This window comes from Theobroma cacao, chromosome 2 (assembly GCF_000208745.1).
Source record: "Theobroma cacao cultivar B97-61/B2 chromosome 2, Criollo_cocoa_genome_V2, whole genome shotgun sequence".
Lineage (NCBI taxonomy): Eukaryota > Viridiplantae > Streptophyta > Magnoliopsida > Malvales > Malvaceae > Theobroma > Theobroma cacao.
The window spans coordinates 29,841,984-29,863,697 of NC_030851.1; the positions used below are offsets into that span (position 1 = coordinate 29,841,984).

Genomic DNA, 21,714 nt, shown 5'->3' on the forward strand with positions numbered 1-21,714 from the left:
ATGTAACAAAATTTTGCAAAAATTGAATTGGAGTGATCCAAGTGATTTTTTTTTTTATATTTAAGAAGAGAGGAATTCAAATAATAAAAAATTATACATAAATTATTAAGCTAAATGTTCGGATATAAGAGAAGTAACCTTAAATATTGGTGATTTCTTACAGTTTTTTTGCCGTATGATTTGCATTAACTAACAACCGTCGGAGGAACCACACAAGAATCAAGAATGTAGTGCGCTTGGATTGAGTTATAGTTGGGTTACCGTCCTTTTAACAGCAAGCTTTGCTTCCTAAATTACCTACTGGCTCTTAAAATCCATTTGCCCCGCAAATCCGAGCTAAATTATCAGACTCCATACCCATTCAACTAGCGTCAAATGTCCATCTTTCATTCCCCAGCAACCGCCAATCCTTCGTGGCACTTGCAATAGGACAATCCACGAAATGTCGAAGAAACGCCGTCGTTTGTTTACTTTCCATTCAAGAACCAAGTCCTCTTTGGCGCTTTAATCAAATCCCCCAAATTGACCTTTCCACTCCCACGCGCCTTGTTAAAACGGAGACCAGCCAATTGGCTTTTGATTGACCGCAGTGAAGGCAGCCACGCTCCCTAGTGTCTTAAGCAAAATCAACGCGGTTTGATTGATCGTGTCTTAAACTGCCCAAACACACGGGAAAATGGAGAAGAAATATTAATAAAAAAACAAAAACAAATGTAAAAGTTGAAAAACAAAAACTCAATGGCAAAGCGAAAAATACAAGAAAAGAAAGTAAATTGAATTGAAGCAGGGGTCCTCTCTGTTTCATCGTCCGTGGAAACCAGACCTCGCCTTTAAACCAACTCCACGAAACGAGAAGCCAACCGACATAGCCGGAGAAGCAGAAATCATAAACCGATTGGATATTCAATATCTGAATCTACGTTTTCCAATTTTATTTTAAACTTTCCTTTTACCTTTTTGGGATCGGGTGGGAAGAAGAAGAAAAAAAAAATAAAAAGAAAAGAAGGAAGATGAGTGGATGGGATAGGGTTAGGTCATCGACGAGATCGCAGCAGGACCGGAGTCAGAACTCGACCCAACGGGCGCCTTCTCGGACCGTCACGCTGGGGAGGGTTCAGCCCCAGGCGCCCTCCTTCCGCACCATCTACTGCAACGACCGCGAAGCCAATTATGCCCATCGATTCAAGGTATTTTACACATAATTTTTGATTTTTTTACGTTATTTTCGATTTACTATGTACGTTTTATTTTTTGGAGTTTCGATTTCCAGGAGAATAGGAAATGTAGCGAACTCAGTAGAGTGCGAAATTCTTTTAAATGCTCACGAAACTAATGCTACCATCAGGAGGCGCATGATTAGGTTCCTAAATTTTTTTTAAGAAATTTTTCTCACTTTTTTTGGCTTTATCATCAAGAATGGAAGTTGTTGGGTGGTTGGGTAGCTTATTTTAACGTTTTCTATAAAATGTTAATTTGGTCAGATTCTGCGGGATTAGAAATGTCATTGTTGTTTATATTAGACCATAATCTGGTGGCATTTGAACTTTTTTGGGGCAATGCTAAAGTGAAACAAATGTAAAAGCATGAGAGGAGTAATCTTAACTCTTCCATAAGCGAGTGTATATCTAGGAGTTAGCCCTTTTTTCAGAGTTGTGGCTTGATCTCAAACAACAATTGCTTCATGTCATAAGTAACAAATGTTAATTAATTATAAGTGAATGGAGTGAGATTCAGACTTTAGCTATACTAAATGAGTTAATGAGCTTTACATAAAATAATTTAATTATTTCAATGTGATATTTTGGTTAACATTGAATGCTTGATTTGGAGCCCACCATATCTTTATTTTGTTCTTAAATCATACTAAGTCCTATATCTTGTAAAAATCTTAAACAGAGTACAGTATTGGCATTAACTATAAGTTATAATATACGAAATTTTTTTGGAAATGCTACTAAAGTAGTGAGGAAATAGCATGTTCAGTAAACTGTAAGTTAAAATTCTTTAATTATAGTTAAAAATATCAACATAATTGCGTCTTGCTTAACCTTGTCTATTTTTCGGTGATATGTGCATGTCTTATGTGCATATAGTTGTATTGAACATTTTCTTTCAAAGCCAGAAAAGTATGCTGCAATATGAAAAAAAATGCCTTTGTATATTGAACAAGTGGAAAACCATGTCTAAATTTGCTTGTGTTTGCTCGATGATAGAATTGATCTTTGTCCTTTGCTTTGTGTAGGTCATTTTGTTTCCTTTTCATGTTTTATCTTTTCAAAATTTGAGTTTATGTTAGTAGTTTATGAGAGAGTGCAAATTCAATATGTGGGCTTGGAATAATTTAAGATGCTTCTGAAGATTAGTATTTAAGCAACTTCTCTTGACCTTGATCTAATCATTTTCCAGGACTGTCATGTTTTGTAGCTTAAGTTTCTTATGATGCTATGCCACTTTTTCCACTCCATAGGAGTAAGCAAACATTCAATTGAGTCAAACAGTTATACCAACCTCTAGTGAGTTCTTTTTCTGAGGTGTGACATGTGCCATAGACATCTCTGTATCTGCGGAAGTGATTCCTTTTCTCTTTATCTGTAATAGGTTAAAGTAATGGAAGGTGAAATATATTGTAGTGTTGAGACACAAACTAGATAAATTCACATTTTCCATTCATTTTTTCTCTCGTCTGTGAGGGTTTATCTTTTTTATTTATTGATTATCAAAACATTTATAGGAAATTATACTGAAATTTGAATTTCCTTGATTGTAAAAGTATTCATTTTATTGAAAGTTTAGAAAACTAGTTTGCTATAGTTATTTGATGAGATTCCAGATAGTGATATGACCATGGACTATGATATTTTGTGATTACTCTTCTTACAAGTTTTCTATTTCCTATGTCCAAAAAGCACTTATTGTTAGTTCATGTGCTATGCCTATATGGACGAGTCAGGCAAGTTATAAAAATTGGAAAGTTTAATCAATGATGTATGACTTAATCAAATTAATTTCATTTCTTTCATTGATATTTGCATAGACATAAATGCTTATTCCATATATTCAGGCACATGCATGTATGTAATGTATAAAATTGGTTTGTGATTTAATTTGCATTCCTTGTGTCAGAATGTTGCTATTGTCCAGAAATTTTGTTTGTATTCATGCTTTTTTTGCTTGCATCTGATTCTGATGAGTTAGATGTGGTTCTCATTAGTGTGGTATCTATTCTTTCAGGGGAATTCCATATCGACTACAAAGTACAACTTTTTTACCTTTCTACCAAAGGGGCTGTATGAACAGGTAAAAGTATTAGAGTACTCCAGAAGTAAAACTGGTATGGCTGTATGATACTTTAGCATTTCTTGTGTTCTTATTTTAGTTATTTTTTGCATTTTGGCCTCTGATATAAAATTGGAGGCATTTTGGAGCCAGAAGTAGGCATATATCCAATCACTAAGCATCCTACTATTGCTAGAATGGGTAACTGAACAAATAACTGTTTCCAAATAAACCTAGATGATTGTAATTGAAGCTTGATGGTTATGTTTTTGATTATAGGTAAAAAAATTTATGACTGATTAAGAATGGTGACGGTTATGTTTTAACAATGACCATGGCTATAACTGTATACTTTAGTAGACTCAATACGGACTTAAAGTAGAACTGTTAATTATGTATATAAATATGCTTTTCTGTAGAACTAAATTTTTGCAATTGTAATCAGGAGAAAACGCTTAAAAAAGGCTTTTAAAGAAAATTGTTTTGTTAATTGTTATTAAATTAATGATTAAATGGGTAAATTTGTTTCGTCATCATGTCTTAGGTATAGGTTCTGGAAAAGAAAATTGAGTAAATGGTTATAACTATATGCGTATGCTATTACGGCCATAGATAGGTTATACATTTCCATAACCAAACAATCATGCTTATGACTATGAATTTGGCTAATAGTTATGGTTATGGTACTAACAGTTTTGAAATTGCCTTGTTTACATCTCTAACTGATTATTGGCTTGGAAATTTGTGCTAAAGAGGTTAGGGAACACGATATAAGATAAGGTAGTAATCCTATTCTTACCTAACTCATTGTCTGTGTGAAGAAGAGAGTTTTAGGTTTTAGCTGCCACCTTCTGCCAAAGATTCTCCATTTCTATATCAAATTGTACAACCATTCTAGCAACACATTAAACCGATACAATTGCACTTGCAAGAGGTATCTATGATCATTTTTTCCGTGGCTCCTTACCTTTTAAATATGCTTTGTAGTATATCGATATATTTTTACTTCTAAGATCTAAATAGATTAATGGCTCAATCTATTTTGAGTGCATGTTTGGTGGTCCATCCTATCTTGATGAGGAATACCAAATGCAACATTTAAAAATGTTACCAGATTGTTCAAAAGGAAAAAACCGTTATCAGGTTTAATTTTGAGAAAGCATTCCATGTTGACCATTTCTTGTTAAGGGATTACTTCTTCTCTTCAATTCTGTTAAAAAACCTGAGGATGTTTAAATGTGTAAAATGCATAGTCAAGTTACGCATAAGCATAATCAAATAAATTTTACTAATCTGGATGATGGCTTGATTACTGCCATACCCCTGGCCATAATTGTGATACAGTGACTGCTTGCTGAATGAGCCACTGCGTTTTGCCTTTGGAGTATGAGTTAGAAATCTAACTTGATTAATTTTTGTGGATTTGGTTAGAGTTGAGCACTCCCATATTCTGGCTACATCTGTTCCTGACGAAGTTGTGTTTTATTCTGGCAGTTCAGGCGAGTAGCTAACTTGTACTTTCTTATGGTATCGATTTTATCAGCAACTCCATATAGGTGAGTTTTTCCTACCATATAGGTGAACTGAGTTTTGTTACCTTTGGTAATTCCAAAGAGCATACTTCCTAGAGTACTGGAATTATTCCATTAATTTGTTCAACTGTCCTGTTAGTGGTGTTCACTTGATGTAGGGAATATGGCTTCGGCCACGGGTGAATTCTTTCGTGGACATGATGAGACTTATTTGTTGTCTCAGATCTAACAATCTCCAGCTTTGAGTGAAATATTAATAATATTTCATTGGTCTGATGTACATCATTTGTTTATTTTTTAAAATTGATGTTGGAACTGTGAGTGCTGTCCATGCAGAAACTGTTATGGAAGTTAATATTTTATTGTTAACAATACTCTTTTGAATTGGGATGCGTTCCATTTCGGCATTCATCACCTAAGTGAAACTTTTTCCGATTTCCTGCTCGATACATGTTAAAGTTTATAACCTTCCAAATAAACTATTGATATTGCTTCTGGCGATACTAAGAGTTACTTATGCTTCCTCATTCAAATAATTTCTATGAAGTTCTCTATAGCACTTTATTATCAATTGAAAAAGAAAAAGGAAAGTCTTAATAATTACTAAGAGCCCCATACAACTGCTTTTGGTACAACCAAATTGAAAGTGCAGTTTTCACACATTATTATGCATATCCTTTTATACATCTTCCACCTTCTTCCGCGTGTTCATTAATTGCATTTTCTTCATGTTCTCCTATTCTCCTATTCTCCTACATGCGGAACCCCTCCTTTTGCCCTCCCTTTCTTCTGGTGTGATCATAAGGGTAACAATGACTATAAGACTGACAAAATATTTTAGCAACTGATATGTGTATTGGTTAGATCTGTTATGTAACAACTTTTTCTATTAATGCAGTCCTGTGCATCCTGTAACAAATGTGGTTCCTCTGAGTTTGGTGCTTTTAGTTTCCCTTGTTAAAGAGGCATTTGAGGACTGGGTGAGTAGTACAAATCATGCTCGTCATGGCATACTTTTTTTTTTCCTTTTGCTTGGGCCTTATTGACTTTCTTTTCTATCTTTATTTCCGGTTCGGGAGGTTTTGGGTCCCAGGGGGTAGGGATCTGGAGGGGTTAGATTGAGCTTTGACTTTTTAAAATTTGGGTTGAACGCTGAACTCCTATTTTTTTTTCTTTCCCTCATTTTTTTCAACAGAAACGTTTTCAGAATGATATGGCAATAAATAACACCCTCGTAGATGTGTTGCAAGATCAAAGGTGGGAGTCTATTCCCTGGAAAAGGTTGCAGGTTGGAGATATTGTCAGGGTGAGTTTCTGGGTGCATGTTGTTGAGATTGCATATGGATATTGGGGAAGCATTCTACAACGTTCTAATAATATTGTTTACATTGTGGTGTGGATGATGGTTGTCTTCTTTTATCGTGCTACTTTCCCCCCTCTTTCTGGAGATGTGTAGAAAAGATCTTCAAATGTATTTTGTTTTACCTTTTGTTGGCATTTTGAGTTTAGATTGATATGCTTCTGTCTGGCAGTTTCATGTTTTGAAATTTGTGATTGATTGGAAATTTAGGTGACTTATTGAGAGATCCTTTATTCTCACTAATTTGTAGTTACATAAATTCAGTCTGATAGGCTGATTATATGCATTTAGGGCTGTATTTCCCCCACGTTAGTTTTCACCAAGAAGTATTTTGATGTGCCATCAGGTACACTTGGTCGAGCCAACCAATGCACTGGCACTGCATATTACTTGGTTTTTTCTTTCTAATGATTTTGCCATCCATTTGGCTGCTTTAGTTGAGGCAAATTAACAATTTCAGATATTATAATACTGAAAATTAAGATATTGGTAGCTTGTGGTAAATTTTCTTTTGTTATAGTATAATATTATCATGATTGAGGCTTCTTAAGTTGATTTACATGAATATCACCACCTGCATAGAGATATGAGAATATAGTGGAATTTGCCCTTGTTGCAGGTTAAGCAAGATGGATTTTTCCCTGCAGATGTGCTTTTACTTGCTAGTTCAAATCCTGATGGTGTTTGCTACATTGAGGTAATTATCTTTTCTGGACACTATTTGGAGTTATTTTTAACTTTTCAGTCTATTTATGAGAACTGAGTGCCCTTCTCGTGTTATGTATGGTGGAGTGCTTTATGGAAAAGTGAAACAATATTGCCTTTTGATTGTAGACTGCAAATTTGGATGGGGAAACAAATCTGAAAATTAGAAAGGCGCTAGAAAGGACTTGGGATTACTTGACTCCTGAAAAGGCCTGTGAATTCAAAGGTTAAGCTATTCTATTATTTCCAATTTTCAATTTTGAATGACTGATAAACCTTAAAAAACTTAATGTTTCTTCAGAGTTTTCTTGATTCTTCATCTGTCAATGTTACTGGACTTTGATGCTATTGTGCTCATTGTATTGAAAGCTGAATTAAAATAATTAATAAGGTCAAAGTGTCTTGTGCTTACGAATCAATATGTCAAATTATTTTCTTAGAAGTTGTGATTCATTTTCATTCTTTTTTTTTTCTCTGGAAATGATGTTATATCTGACTAGGATGGTTTTTTTTATGAAGGCATAAGATTGTTGACAGCAATTATTGCTCATTCTGGATATTCTTCTTCGATCATATATTTCCGCTATAATATGTCACTTTCCATCTATCTATTCTTTCTGTGTTTCTTGTTTTTATTCTTGTTATGTGTGCTTTCTTTATGTGAATATAGTGAAGTGGAAGAAAAAAGGAAAAACTGTGAAAAGAGAACACATAACTTTTCTGTTATTCGGCTACAATGAGGATATGAGTGAGACATGACCAACAAATTGGAGTGTAAGTTAGTGTAGGGGAACCCATTATTGCTATGTTGTGGGGTTTGTCAAAATTTGCTTTGCCTTTTTGCCATGTCTAAGGCCATAGATTTGCTAAATTATTGGTATCTGTTGCTTTTACATCTACCTCAACTTAAGCCCATTTTTTCCCTTTAGTTTTAACTGCTCTTATACACACACACACACAGAGAGTCAACAATCCTTTAATTCTTATGTTCTGCTTTTAATTGTTTTACTTAAGACTCCTACTTCAAATTGAATGCATATCTCTCCATTGTGCAATGTTTGAAAATTATGTCCTCTTTCCATTTTAACCACTTAAGTTACATATGTTTTCCATATTCCATATTATATTTTCATGACTTTCTTAAAAACTTTTTCGGCAATAAAAACCATTAGACAATACTATTGTTGAAATTTTAAAATTTCTAATATAAAAAGCCCAAAGTTGATGAAACATCCAATATATTCAATTTACTTAATATCGAGTAGAATGAGGGAGTCCTTGGCCGGATCACATGGTTAAGTTACTGGGAAGGACTTAGTGTGTATATATTTTTTGTGTTATTAAAGTCAATATAATTGTCTAATACTCATATATGTACTTAGATTGTTAAAGAAGATGTCTTTCATTTGAGTATAATGGTTTTGTCAGAATTTATGCTTTCAAAATCAATTTGTATCCCTTTGTTGTTTCTTCTTCTTAACTTCTAAATAGCAGCACCTTTTATTAATTGCAGGTGAAATGCAGTGTGAGCAACCAAACAACTCTTTGTACACTTTCACTGGCAATCTTGTAATGGACAATCAAACATTACCTCTTTCTCCAAATCAGATTTTACTGAGGGTATGTTATGATTTTCTTCCTTTCATCAACAGCTCTTTACTTGATGTGTTTCCAGCTTATGCTTTTTTTAGAAATTAACCTTCTTATAGCATTTAATGACCTTTGAAGTTAATACCTTCATATGGCTGCTAGAATATGCCAGGAACATGATATTTGTTCTTTCCCCATTTAGTTATTTTTTTTTTTGTAATTAAATGTTATTTAATACCTATTGGCAGGAAGAGTAATTTTTTTTTGTTGTGGTAAATTTTTCAAATTTCTGGGTCTTGTATATGATGTTGTTTCTCAACTGAAGAACTTAAATGTCACTGGTATTGGCAATTTGATTTCAGGGTTGCAGTCTGAAAAACACTGAGTTCATAGTTGGGGCCGTTATTTTTTCTGGTCATGAAACAAAGGTTCGTTATTTACAGTAAATAATGTTCCTTTCTTTTTCACTTGGTATTTCTTATATGCAGTACTCTGAGACAAATAACATGCTGGAATTTTTTGTTTTATGGGAAATGTGCAATTGTGAATGTTTAAATGTGAAAAACCTTTTCTATTATATTTTAAAATCACTTCGACCCTTTGATACTTAGCATCTGTATTATCATTTTGTAAGTGACTGAGCTCAGAAAATTTTGTGTATGTTTATCCACTATAAGGCATAAATAAATGTGTGATTTTTCTTCCCTTCTTTATCTGTTTGACTCTGATCCTCTCTTCTAAGTTGATGTCATTTTGTGGGAATTTGGGATGAGTTTGCAGGTTATGATGAATTCCATGAATGTTCCTTCAAAAAGAAGTACATTAGAGAGGAAACTTGACAAACTTATACTCACTCTCTTTGGTACTCTTTTCACTATGTGTCTGATTGGAGCAATAGGCAGGTGTGGAAATAGCTAGTCTGCGTGTGTATTACATGTTAATGTTGTGGAGTTTATTCAAATTCTTTAGTCAATATTTTTTGATAAAGATTTTTGTCTGCTTGAAATATTGCAGCGGGGTATTCATTGACCGAAAGTACTACTTTTTAGGTCTCAGCAAAAGTGTGGAAGATCAGTTCAACCCTAACAACCGATTTCTGGTACTATATGCTTGTTATTGTTTTATCTCTCTAATGTACATGCACACAAAATTTGAACTCAATTCTGTTTGTTGGTTTTACAGGTTGCTCTTTTGACCATGTTGACCCTACTTACCTTATACTCAACAATTATCCCTATATCTTTATATGTTTCCATTGAGGTTGGCCTTTTTATCTTATTTATGTGATTTCTTGCTTTATCAATGCATAGAAAGGGTCTTACTGGATTTTACATGCAATTTTAGATGATCAAGTTTATTCAGTCCACTCAATTTATCAACAAGGACTTGAATATGTATCATGCTGAAACCGACACCCCTGCTTTGGCTAGGACTTCTAATTTGAACGAGGAACTTGGACAGGTAAGTATATGCAATTTTGGCCAACTTGAATGAGATGCAGCCAGTTTTCTTATTCTCTAAATTGAGCTCTAAATTGTTTTGAATTGCTGCTATGATCAGGTGGAATACATTTTTTCTGATAAAACTGGAACTTTGACAAGAAACTTAATGGAGTTCTTCAAGTGTTCAATAGGAGGTGAAATCTATGGAACAGGTATGACTGAAATTGAGAGGGGTGTTGCCGAACAGAAAGGCATAAAGATTCAAGAGGTATTCTTTTTTATCTCTCTTTATGAGGAAATGAATATTTTACATTATTTTAATAGATTTACCTATGTTGCAAGGGAATAATATTCTTGTTCTCATAAAATTTTTATAGGTGCAAACATCAACCAATTCCATACACGAAAAGGGTTTTAATTTTGATGATGTCAGGCTAATGCGAGGAGCTTGGAGAAATGAGCATAATCCTGATGCTTGCAAGGTATCTTATTGTGGTCTTGGCTTTAGAGTGTGATATATAGTGGTATTCTTGCATTTAATCTGAGATATTTTTTAATAAAAAGCTTTTATTACTTACCATGGTGGGCCTTATTTTGAATCTCATATTTAATCTGGTGCTCGTTAGTAAAGCTTGTTTCCATCTCATTGTGGGTGTCTTTATCGTTTTGTTTTGAGGGGGAAGGAATAAGAATACTATTTATTTGATAATATATTATTATTATTATGACATTAGTATAAATCTTCACGTCATAAATGTGGTATTTGAATAGTATTAAATTGAAGATTAGGAGCTCTACTTCACCTCGTTTTATTTGAGAAAATTCATTTAAAATACAAATGATAGCAAGTTATTGTAATCTAAAAAATGTCCTTGAGCTTGAGCATAGCCTAGTAGTTAAGCTTGATATTTTGTCAACTAATTGAGAGTGAGCTTAATAGTTTCCAGCTAGATTTCAAGTTGGGATCCATAAAAACTTATGTGAATGAGTTTAAGCAGGGCAGTGCGGGGATTTACAGGTTTGCAGCCACCAGCCTGATTCAGCATTTATCAAGGCTCTTTCAATTTTGTTTACATATGATGGTCTTTTGCATCGACTTTTTCTTGCTCCAATGTTGGGGATTGACTCTATTTTAAAATGTCATTTACTACTTTAAGGAATGGATAAGTGAGCGTTACAAATGAATGGTCTAATTCTTATGCAAGACCATCCTTAAATGTGGTGAAGAGTGATTCGAAGAATTACAGATTGATTTTAACTTACACCATTGTCTAGGGGGAGGTTTTGGTGGTGTTAGTGTCTCCCTCCCCCTTCTCATTTTAGGCAGTTGTTTCTTTTTGTGGTTCTCGATGATTCTCACTTTTGGGTGTTTTTTGTTCAATCTTAAGGTGGGAATTTGTTGACTTCTTGTCCATGTATGGGATGCCATACCATCTGAGTTGTTCTGTTATTAACAGATAGCATAATTGTTGCACTTAATAATTATAGAACCATAGTTCCAAGTCCTGACTTTGCAACGTTTTAAAGTCTTAAGGGAAAAATGGATATATTCAACCAAGCACAGAAAATGTAATATATACTGTTGTTCACTTGTTACATGAGTTTGTATCTATCATACTTTTAGACTCAGTTAGTTAAAGCTGGGTCTGTTTATGGATTTTGAGGAACCCCTTTTTTACCCACTCTTTTGTTACTTCGGCATTTCCTCTATGCTTTTCTGTGATAGTGTGCAGTTCATATGTATGCACTGTTACGGGTGGATGTGTGTGCATATCCTTGTATGCATCAGTTATTTGTAAGCTGTATTGAACCCAGCTAGTAACATATTAGGCAAAATTTTCATTGATAAGTGAGTTTCTGAATGTGATTTGTGGTACTAATGGTCTCAGTCTATATGATATGATCATCAAAGCGACATACAGACACCTATCATGGAAATTTTTCGTATAGATTTTTCAGGTTTCTTTTTTCATATTCCTGCATTGATCATTCGTTAAATGCACTTGGTGTAGTTTAGAAGGAATGCAGAAAACATGATCGACATTTTATCCTTCTTAATTTCCATTAGGATCTATCAGTACAGATTAGAAACCTAGTTATATCATGTACAGCATTTTAAGGTATAGTTTTGTTCTTTTTGCAGGAATTCTTTAGATGCCTTGCCATATGTCACACTGTGCTTCCTGAAGGTGATGAGTCCCCTGAGAAAATCAAATATCAAGCTGCATCCCCAGATGAGGCTGCTTTGGTTTTGGCTGCCAAAAACTTTGGCTTCTTCTTTTACAGGTTAGTGATGCCCTATATCTCATTAAGTGGGAGGTTGTATTTTTTTTAAAAAAAAATTTAAGAATAAGAATATTGGAAATAAATTTAAATTCAATTTGATTCTGAGCTGGTTTTATTCTTTCAAACTCTGTTTGAAACTTTTTTAAATATTGGACTGCATGGATTCCTGTCAGAACTAAAATAAATTGGATTTGTCCCTGATCTTCATGTTGTTATTAGAGACAGTTTTCTGAAGTACAGAATACCTGTCTTGAAGTCAATGGAGCTTTATTAAGTGAACTAAATATTTTGGGCAATCCTATAAATTTCTTTAAAGATGTGATTAAATGGTTTAATTTCCTTCTCTAGATGGTTTTCCATTTCTCAAAACAAGAAAAAAGAAAGTTGTGAAAGCAGCATAACTTGGCAATTAATTGTATTAATGTAATTGATTTTCATTACTGTGAGTTATTGCTACCCTCTATTTGCTGTTTTCTTTTGCTTTTTGGCCTGATAATTGCTGTTTTCTAGAGATCATCACATTAGTGTCTTTGACAAATCAGATGATCTCTCAAATTTAGCAAGTAATTTGGATTGACTTCTGGTTGAGAGTTGGTAGCAGGAAGTGATTGCAAAAAGTGCCAAGTCGTACTTTGTGACATAAATTCTAAGCCAATATTTTGTAGTATGATTGTCTGTTTCTGTTTTTGGTGCAAGTTAGTTGAGGAGTTTATCATTGCTGCATGTGTTTGCAGCTTGATTTGAGGCTTTTTTTTATTGTTGGCAGACGTACACCTACCATGATATATGTTCGTGAATCTCATGTGGAGAGGATGGGTAAAATCCAAGATGTGTCTTATGAGATTTTAAATGTTCTTGAGTTCAATAGGTTTGAATGCATCCTTTCCTCGTATCTCTTTATTTATGAGTTCCTTTTGGTTGGCACTAATGTCTATTTATTTTTTAATTAAATAGTACTAGGAAGCGCCAATCTGTTGTATGTCGTTATCCTGATGGCAGGCTGGTACTATACTGTAAGGTAATCAGTCTTTGGAACTTTTTAAATAGGATGAGTATTATCATTAGTTTCTGGAAAAGCAAATGACACTGGGCCAGAATCGTGCTTTTCACAGGGAGCTGATACTGTCATTTATGAGAGATTGGTGGGTGGAGGCGATGATTTGAAGAAAGTGACCAGGGAACATTTGGAACAATTTGGCTCTGCAGGATTGCGTACTCTTTGCCTGGCATATAAAGATCTAGCTCCTGACATGTATGAGAGCTGGAATGAGAAATTCATCCAAGCCAAGTCATCTCTACGAGATCGTGAAAAAAAGTTGGATGAGGTATATAGTTTGTTTTGTGATGGTATGTTTATATAATTATGTTAACATGTTTTGCTTAGAGAAACTTGATTTACATGTTTTCTTTTGGTATATGTTCATTTGTTATAATCTCTTCATTAAAAGATGAATATTAATTTATCATTTGAATGATTTTATGTTGGCTTCTGTCTGAATAGTGCTGTAGTAATGATTTTTGTTTAATGAGAGTTTAGCGGTAATCTGTTGTTCATGTTATTCTCTCCTAAGCATGCTTTGTTGTCAACTTATCTTTTGGATGATCCGCTTCATTGAAATGGGTATCTCCCCCTTCCCCCTTGTTTATTTCTGCTTCTGGGAGAAAGAAATAGAAATAAAACCACCAAATCGGGCCCTAAAACCATTGAATTTTTCTTCAAAATTCTAGCTCTCGTCATTTGCCCCAAAACAATGTGCAGCTATACCAAACACCTGTTATATAGAATATGAAACCTTTCGCTTTTGTTCCCACCGAGGATATTTCTGCAATCTGCCTCTGAAGTTATATTTTCTTGCTTCACCTGCCTGTTTTATGCGAATTTTCTTGCTTCGCTTGCCTGTTTTATGCTATTGTTGCTATTTTATTTGATGATACAATCTGGGGTTAGTTAATCATACATGATTTGTATTTTGAGAAGAGGGTAGATTGTGCCTGATAGAATTGTACTGATGGAACAAGGAGAAATTCAAACTTCTAAAGCACATTTGACTGAGATGTCTTTTTGCATTTACCTGTAGAACATTATTTAAGTGCAAAGTCATTGTGGGATACTATAATGTCTGATGTCTCTGTTTGAAACAAGTGTTCTGTGTTTAAATAAGTAATTTTTTTTTATAAGGCTGTAGATTTCATGTTGATAGCAAAATTGTTCGCTAGACCTCGTACGTATTTAATTTCAATGTTTATCATCCAAGTTTCTGTAGCTAAGATGGTAGGAAAACTTTGGGAGGTACATCTTGTGGGATGGCCGGTTGGTCAACTGATGTGATTAAAACACCCCTTTTGTCAAGTGACTAAGATCAAGACAATTGACTTTTATCATTTGGATCCTTTTGGGATGAAGGTTGAAGGTTTGGATCTGATAGGTGGTTTTCTTGAGGCATAATATGGCAAATGGTGCAAAGTTAGGCTGATAAGGTTGCATTAAGTGAAGCTATAGGGAGCATATTTTCTGCTTTTAGTGGAAAGGGAATGGCGTTTTGAATTGGATAGATGTTTGGTCAAGAAAATTTCATTTATGAGATGCTTTTTGGCTTTCATTTTATAATGCAATGAGTAGGGAAGTTCCTTCTACAAGCCGTCTAGATTGGTTTGGACCCATCTCTCATTGTTAGCTGTGGGAGGTGGATACCCTTTACCCTCTAAGATGTCTAACGAACTACAAAGCCTGGGTGATGAGGAAGGATGTAAGTGGTGACATACTAGTGTAAAGGATTTGTGATTTCTTTATCAGCAAAGTGAGGGGAGTGCTTTTTTCCTTGGAAAGGTAGATAGTAAGCTTGAAGAGTACTTTGAAAAAGTTGTTCTTAAAATGTTTTGACTAAGGGTAACCTTTTTAGAATCCTAATCATGATTTTTTTTCCTAGTTATATTAGGGGTAACAGGGGTGGTGAATCAGTGGATTGATAGCTATTCCTTTGCCTGGTTGATGCAGGTGAAAGATTACATTATTTTCTTCCAATTAGAAATTAGCTATACCATTCCCCCCTCCCCCCCAGCCCCCTCCTCTCTCTCTCTCTCTCTCTCTCTCTCTCTCTTGCTTCCTTTATTTTCCTGGGTGGGTGTTCTGGGGTTGCCTGAAGTAGTTTTTTTAGTGAATGAACTGGAACAGTTTGAAAAACAGCTTTCCTTCAGGGTGCTTTTTGATTGAATGGAGTCACTATTGCTTGGCACAAAGCTTGCTTGGTTTAACAAATTTACACTTATCTGTTTGTTTATTTACATTCTTTACATTGTAATCTTAAACTGGCCTTTAGTGGGAAGGCTGTTCATTTACATTCTGTATTCTGGAGTTTATGAAATCTTAAAAAATGCTCAAAACTTTAGCTCGTAAGCAGTTCACTTCCCTTTTTCTTTTGTGATGAAGCTTTTGAGTTTAATCTGCTTCAAACTTTCAACTTTAGTGCTGTTGGAATGTTAAAAGACCTTCATTTGGATATAATTTTAATGATTATGTCATGCACATAATTAAAACTTGTGCAGGTGGCCGAACTCATAGAGAAGGATCTTGTTTTAATTGGTGCAACTGCTATAGAAGACAAGCTTCAAGAAGGAGTGCCGAATTGCATTGAGACTCTTTCTAGAGCTGGAATTAAGATTTGGGTGCTAACAGGGGACAAGATGGAAACTGCAATAAATATAGCTTATGGTAAGTATTTAATGGGATATTCTATTTTATTCAAAGTTTTTACTTGAACTATGTGTTCTTTCGTCCAATTATTTACAATCTCTTCATTTTCCTTTGTTTTTTAATAATGCTGCAGCGTGCAACTTACTAAACAATGAGATGAAACAATTCATTATCAGCTCTGACACAGATGCTATTAGAGCAGTTGAAGAAAGGGTAAACACTTAGTTCTAGTCTTGTTTTTAGATGCTTGTAATTTAGAATTTATTATGACACAAACTATTTTTGTTTGGGTAATCTACAAACTATTTATCGTATACATGATTATTCTTTATTGAATCTCTATTATCAGGGGGACCAAGTTGAAATTGCACGCTTTATCAAAGAGGAAGTTAAAAAGCAACTGAAGAAATGCCTTGACGAGGCACAGCAATATTTTAACACAGTCTCTGGACCAAAATTAGCACTTATTATAGATGGGAAGTGTCTGATGTATGCTTTAGACCCAAGCTTACGGATAATGCTTCTCACTTTGAGCTTGAATTGTTCTTCAGTTGTTTGCTGCCGAGTCTCCCCTTTGCAGAAAGCACAGGTAGGTTCCTGATGGCAACTGACCTGAAACATTGTTAATTTAGCTTTCAGTAGAGTGTGTTGTTAAAAGGTTTGCGTACAAAAAAAAGTGTCAATGAAGTAAATTGATGACAATGCAAATCCCCTGACATGATTCACAAGATATTAGGATAAAATTACTGGAATTGTTATGGTGTATTATTTAAACAAAGTTTTGCGATGTTGACAGCTTTGGAGGATGGCACCATTACATGTATTTTTCAAACTTTATCAAACTAAATGATGTTTTAATAGTGGTTGCTGTATTGAGCGGCAATGTCTTAAACCTATTTTCTCCAAATTACTTGGAATACTTTTATGATCTTTCTTTCAGAGCTGAAGTTTATAGGAAACTATTGTCAGAATTTCAGCTTTTTTCAATGTAAAAAATTTGTATCTCCATAGCACTGGAAAGAGAGAGGAAAGTGCTTAAATTTTGGAGTTTTTAAAGTAACATCTAAATTTTCTTTTGCTGTTTGCAGGTAACGAGTCTGGTGAAGAAAGGTGCACGTAAAATTACACTTAGCATTGGTGATGGTGCCAATGATGTTAGCATGATTCAAGCTGCTCATATTGGTGTTGGAATTAGTGGGCTTGAGGGAATGCAAGCAGTTATGGCTAGTGATTTTGCAATTGCTCAGTTTCGCTTTCTTACAGATTTGCTTCTTGTGCATGGACGTTGGTCTTATCTTAGATTATGCAAGGTTTGAGTTTACTCTTCCTTCAAGAACGTTTTAAAATTTCTGGTTGGTGATATGCATGAATGTTGGTGTTATCTTGGATTATGCAGGGTTTGACTTTTCTGTCCTTCAAATTATTTTAAAATTTTTGGTTGGTGATATGCATGGCATCTCTTTTTGCAGGTTGTAACATATTTCTTTTACAAGAATCTTACATTCACTTTGACTCAATTTTGGTTCACCTTTAATACCGGATTTTCTGGTCAAAGATTCTATGATGATTGGTTCCAGTCATTGTATAATGTCATATTCACAGCACTACCAGTGATTATTGTTGGGCTTTTTGATAAGGTAGCCCATTCTTCCCATTTATATCGTATAGAATCTCTTACTGCCTTTTCTATGCTTGATTTATGTAAGACCTTGCTTGTTATCCAGGATGTCAGTTCTTCCCTTTCAAAGAAGTATCCTGAATTATACAAGGAGGGAATAAGAAATATGTTTTTCAAGTGGAGAGTTGTAGCAATATGGGCATTCTTTGCTGTCTATCAATCTCTAGTCTTCTACCACTTTGTGACTGTTTCCAGTTCTACAAGTCAAGGTTCATCTGGTAAAATGTTTGGTCTTTGGGATGTCAGCACAATGGCCTTCACTTGTGTTGTAGTGACTGTCAACTTGCGTCTTCTCATGATCTGCAATTCAATCACAAGATGGCATTATATTAGTGTTGGAGGAAGCATTCTAGCTTGGTTCTTGTTTATTTTTCTATATTCTGGTATTATGACTCCATATGATCGACAGGTAAGTCATGAATCATGTTTCATATTTTTTCTCATTCCCTTTGGAGTGGTGGGCTTCAACTTATTGAGTCTATTGGCTACTGCAGGAGAATGTCTTTTGGGTCATATATGTCTTGATGAGTACATTCTATTTCTACATCACTCTTCTGCTTGTTCCTGTTGCTGCACTTCTGGGAGATTTCCTTTACCAAGGGTAAGAATGAGAAATAACTGAAAGCACTCCTCTGCTGAAGTATGTATGATGCATGGAATGCTTGCTTATGTTCATTATCACTTAAAAGGCTTTTAGGTGGGCAGTTTTTGGTTGGGCAATGGATGTCCAACCTGTGAGAGTAAGCCATCCAACCCCGAGCAATTAAATATGAGCTACTTGACCCTAAAATGTGCCAAGAGGTCAAACCATGTGGCCAGTTTCAATCTGGGTTAGAGTGAGTGGCCAAAATTGGAGCAGCATAAGATCATAGCAAAAACTTCATTAGCTTAATGCTTAGAGTTTGTGACATTATGTGGGAAGATTTTCGAGGGTTTCCTTTGTCCAATATTGAGACGGGGAGTTCTGCTTTGTCATTAAATGTACTGAAGCTAGTTCTGTAGTAAAGTGTACCCCTTCTGATTGCACTAATGTCACCTAGCCAGGTGTAAATGATACAGCAGTAATGTTGAGTGCTTGAGTCCACTGTCTACTAAACCATGTTACATGTAGTCTTTTATCTTTTCAATTAGTTATTATCTTGTCATGCTGCATCTGATAAACATGTGACATGGTGGTCTTATATACCTGGAAAAAGGATGAATAATATACGGTGTAATTGATTTTATAGGAACAAGTGTGACATGCAAGTTCATTCTCCCAAAACACCATCTGTCATCCACTGCGTGTTGATTGAGTGACTTTATTTGTATTCCTCAGTAATGATTTTGTGGTCTTTCTTTTCTCAAGCACTACTTTATATGAATCTTTTGAAGTAGTATTTTGGTTTGTTTTTAACATTTTTCTTTCTTTTCAGAGTTCAAAGATGGTTCTTCCCCTATGATTATCAGATTGTTCAGGAAATTCACAAGGATGAAGCTGATGATACCGGACGTACAGATTTACTTGAAATCGGAAGTCAGCTTACACCTGATGAGGCAAGAAGCTTTGCAATTTCCCAATTGCCACGGGAAATATCAAAACACACGGGATTTGCCTTTGACTCTCCTGGGTACGAGTCATTTTTTGCTTCCCAGCTAGGCATATACGCACCGCAGAAGGCATGGGATGTTGCTCGGAGAGCTAGCATGAGGTCAAAGCCAAAGACAAACAAAAAGAATTAATTCATAGGAACATTGTTGTACAAATATTTTTTCGTTTTTCCTTTTTTTTTTTTCTTAAAAAAAGTCGATCACCCCATTTTGATAGTCTAACCTTAGAGAAATATGTAAAATTAGTCGATTTGCTCTAGTGTTTTGCTTTCTTTTTTTCTTTTTTGGTTTATTATTAATTTTAATTTTTGTACCATCATACAGCTTGTTTTTAGGAACCAAATTGAGAATCAAGGATGTCACGGATGTACAGCTATATGAATAGACTTGAATGCGAATTTCATATTCCAATTTTAGTTGTTTATTTATTGCTTGTAGACAGGGTCGACTCTATCCCAAAACAATAATGCCACACATTGTTTTATTGCTTATTTTCTAATTTTCCATTAATATTGTTTCAAGTTTTTAACGTACAATGACATTAGAAGGTGCTTTATGATTTGTATGGCATTTGCATGAGCATAGAATAACTACTATTTTAGAGTATTCATATCTTTTGGAGGTAATGAGATTTATGAATTTTAGATTGATATTTAAAATTTATGACTTATCAAATTATTTCCTTAGAGAGTAATGATTTCTTTAATAACATAAAGGATTTAATCCAAGTTAACATTATTCACTTAGTATGTATGTCAAAGTTAGTATTGGAGCCAGAAATTATAAGAATTGAAGTAAAAGATATTTGCTAACTTGTCAATATAATGAAAATTTATTATAATTTATTCTTAATTTCATAATAATAAAGTTGTGATGGTTGATTTCTAAAATCATTTAAATATCAATCTAAAATTCATAAATCTCATTACTTCAAAAAGATATGATACTGTAAAAGAATGTCATAGATAAATAATAGTCTTGTTGAATTTAAAATTATGATGATTAATTGGTTTGAATGCTTAAGTTGAAAAAAGATCCTGACATTTTCTAACTTTTTTTATATATAAAAATCTTAATAATTTTTTTTCATTAGGATTGCTTCGATTATTTTAAATTTCAAGTATGTGTAGTCTACCATTCCTACCTAGGATTGAATGACATGCAATCGGAAAAGGAAACTAGATTGCATTAGGTCTATAAATTTGTTATTGGGGTAGATTTATTCTTAAGTGTGGACGATTTTTAACTTAAAACAAAAAAAAAAAAAACAGAATTTGAGTTTACTCTGAAGGGTTCTCTTCCTTTTTATAAAACAAATCACAACAACAGAAAATAATAAATTAAAAAAAAAATAGGGTGATAGCTTGATAGACTATCCACCTTAACACTCACAATATATGATAAATACTTGGTATTCATATTAATTATATGACTTATACCTTTATATAATATGAGTTAAATGATGGATTTATATATGTTTGTGTGTACGCACGTGTACGTATATGTATCACACTAGATGATTGATTAATGTTCATCCAATAAAAAAAAACATTCTAATTAAAAGGGATACTCTAATGTTCATCCAATAAAAAAAACATTCTAATTAAAAGAGATGCTCAAATATTAAAAATACTTCTCACACTAAAAAAAATTCTGGTTTTCCCAATAGAGTGTCACTTATATCTCATTAATTTTAAAATTTGTTATATTTTATTTTTAACCAACAATAATAATAACAAGTCCAAATTGATTGAGTAAAAGTTTTTTAATATATATATACATATATATAAAAGCAACTATTTGATTGAAGATGAGGTATATTTTTAATTAAGTCCAAGTGCATTATACATGTCACGAATTGGAACTTAAACACAACTTCGTGGGATTTTAAATTTTGAAAATAAAGTTTTAGTAAGCTTATAAATCACATACCTACATTTCCAACGCAAAATACATACTTGATAGGTGGTGAAAGACCCATCTTTACATACCCAAGACTTATTCCATCTCTTACTAATATGAAATCTGGTAGCATTCTACTCTACTCAATTGTGGACTTTTACACTAGTCCGAGTTGGCATCGACCTTTATTTCTCTTATGGGGGCCCACGTCAATTAAAATTCGGATCTATTCTAATACAAAATATCATGGACTGAAACTTAAACCCAACCTCGTATAGCCTTAAACTCTAAAATAGAGTTTGAGTAAACCTATAAATCACAAGTCTACATACCCAACCCAAAAGACATACCTGATAAGTGGTGGAAGATCCATGTTTATATATCCAAAACTTACTCTATCTATTGTTGATGTGGGATTCATAATATTCTACCACACCCAATTGTGCAATACTCCCTTGCTCTTTACCCATAGAGGATAGAAACTCTTACACCAGTCTAAGTCTACCTCGACCCTTGTATCTCTTATGGGGCCTCGCATCAGTTAAGATCTAGGCCTACTTTGATACCAAATGTTACGGGCTGAAACTTAAGCCCAACCTAATGCGACCTTAAACTCTGAAAGTAGAGTTTAAGTAATCCTATAAATCAGGAGCCCACGTTCA

The 21,714-nt window shown here is 34.1% G+C and overlaps 1 protein-coding gene across 2 annotated transcripts; it reads left to right on the top strand.

Moving 5' to 3' along the window:
• Positions 707-19,574, top strand: LOC18609322 (phospholipid-transporting ATPase 3). Of its 2 annotated transcripts, none has more exons than XM_007044365.2 (27): positions 707-1,187; positions 3,232-3,297; positions 4,771-4,832; positions 5,707-5,788; positions 6,004-6,114; positions 6,788-6,865; positions 7,003-7,099; positions 8,387-8,493; positions 8,826-8,891; positions 9,244-9,365; positions 9,478-9,562; positions 9,646-9,723; positions 9,808-9,924; positions 10,024-10,173; positions 10,283-10,387; positions 12,049-12,191; positions 12,958-13,059; positions 13,146-13,209; positions 13,304-13,516; positions 15,735-15,900; positions 16,016-16,095; positions 16,232-16,471; positions 16,971-17,192; positions 17,352-17,519; positions 17,607-17,969; positions 18,055-18,161; positions 18,976-19,574. In XM_007044365.2, exons 1-27 carry the CDS (start codon positions 1,011-1,013, stop codon positions 19,280-19,282), a joined length of 3,678 nt encoding a protein of 1,225 aa, XP_007044427.2. In that variant the 5' UTR covers positions 707-1,010; the 3' UTR covers positions 19,283-19,574. The 2 variants fall into 2 exon arrangements, with proteins under 2 accessions (XP_007044427.2, XP_017970758.1); XM_018115269.1 differs by having other exon boundaries at positions 4,776-4,832.

What these genes read in the sequence shown, in the direction of transcription:
- LOC18609322 (XM_007044365.2), top strand. Translation starts at nt 1,011, where the DNA reads ATGAGTGGATGGGATAGGGTTAGGTCATCGACGAGATCGCAGCAGGAC. An exon ending in ATGGTGTTTGCTACATTGAG is followed by an intron (nt 6,866 to 7,002) that starts GTAATTATCTTT and finishes TTTTGATTGTAG; the next exon opens with ACTGCAAATTTGGATGGGGA. An exon ending in TGCAATAAATATAGCTTATG is followed by an intron (nt 15,901 to 16,015) that starts GTAAGTATTTAA and finishes ATAATGCTGCAG; the next exon opens with CGTGCAACTTACTAAACAAT.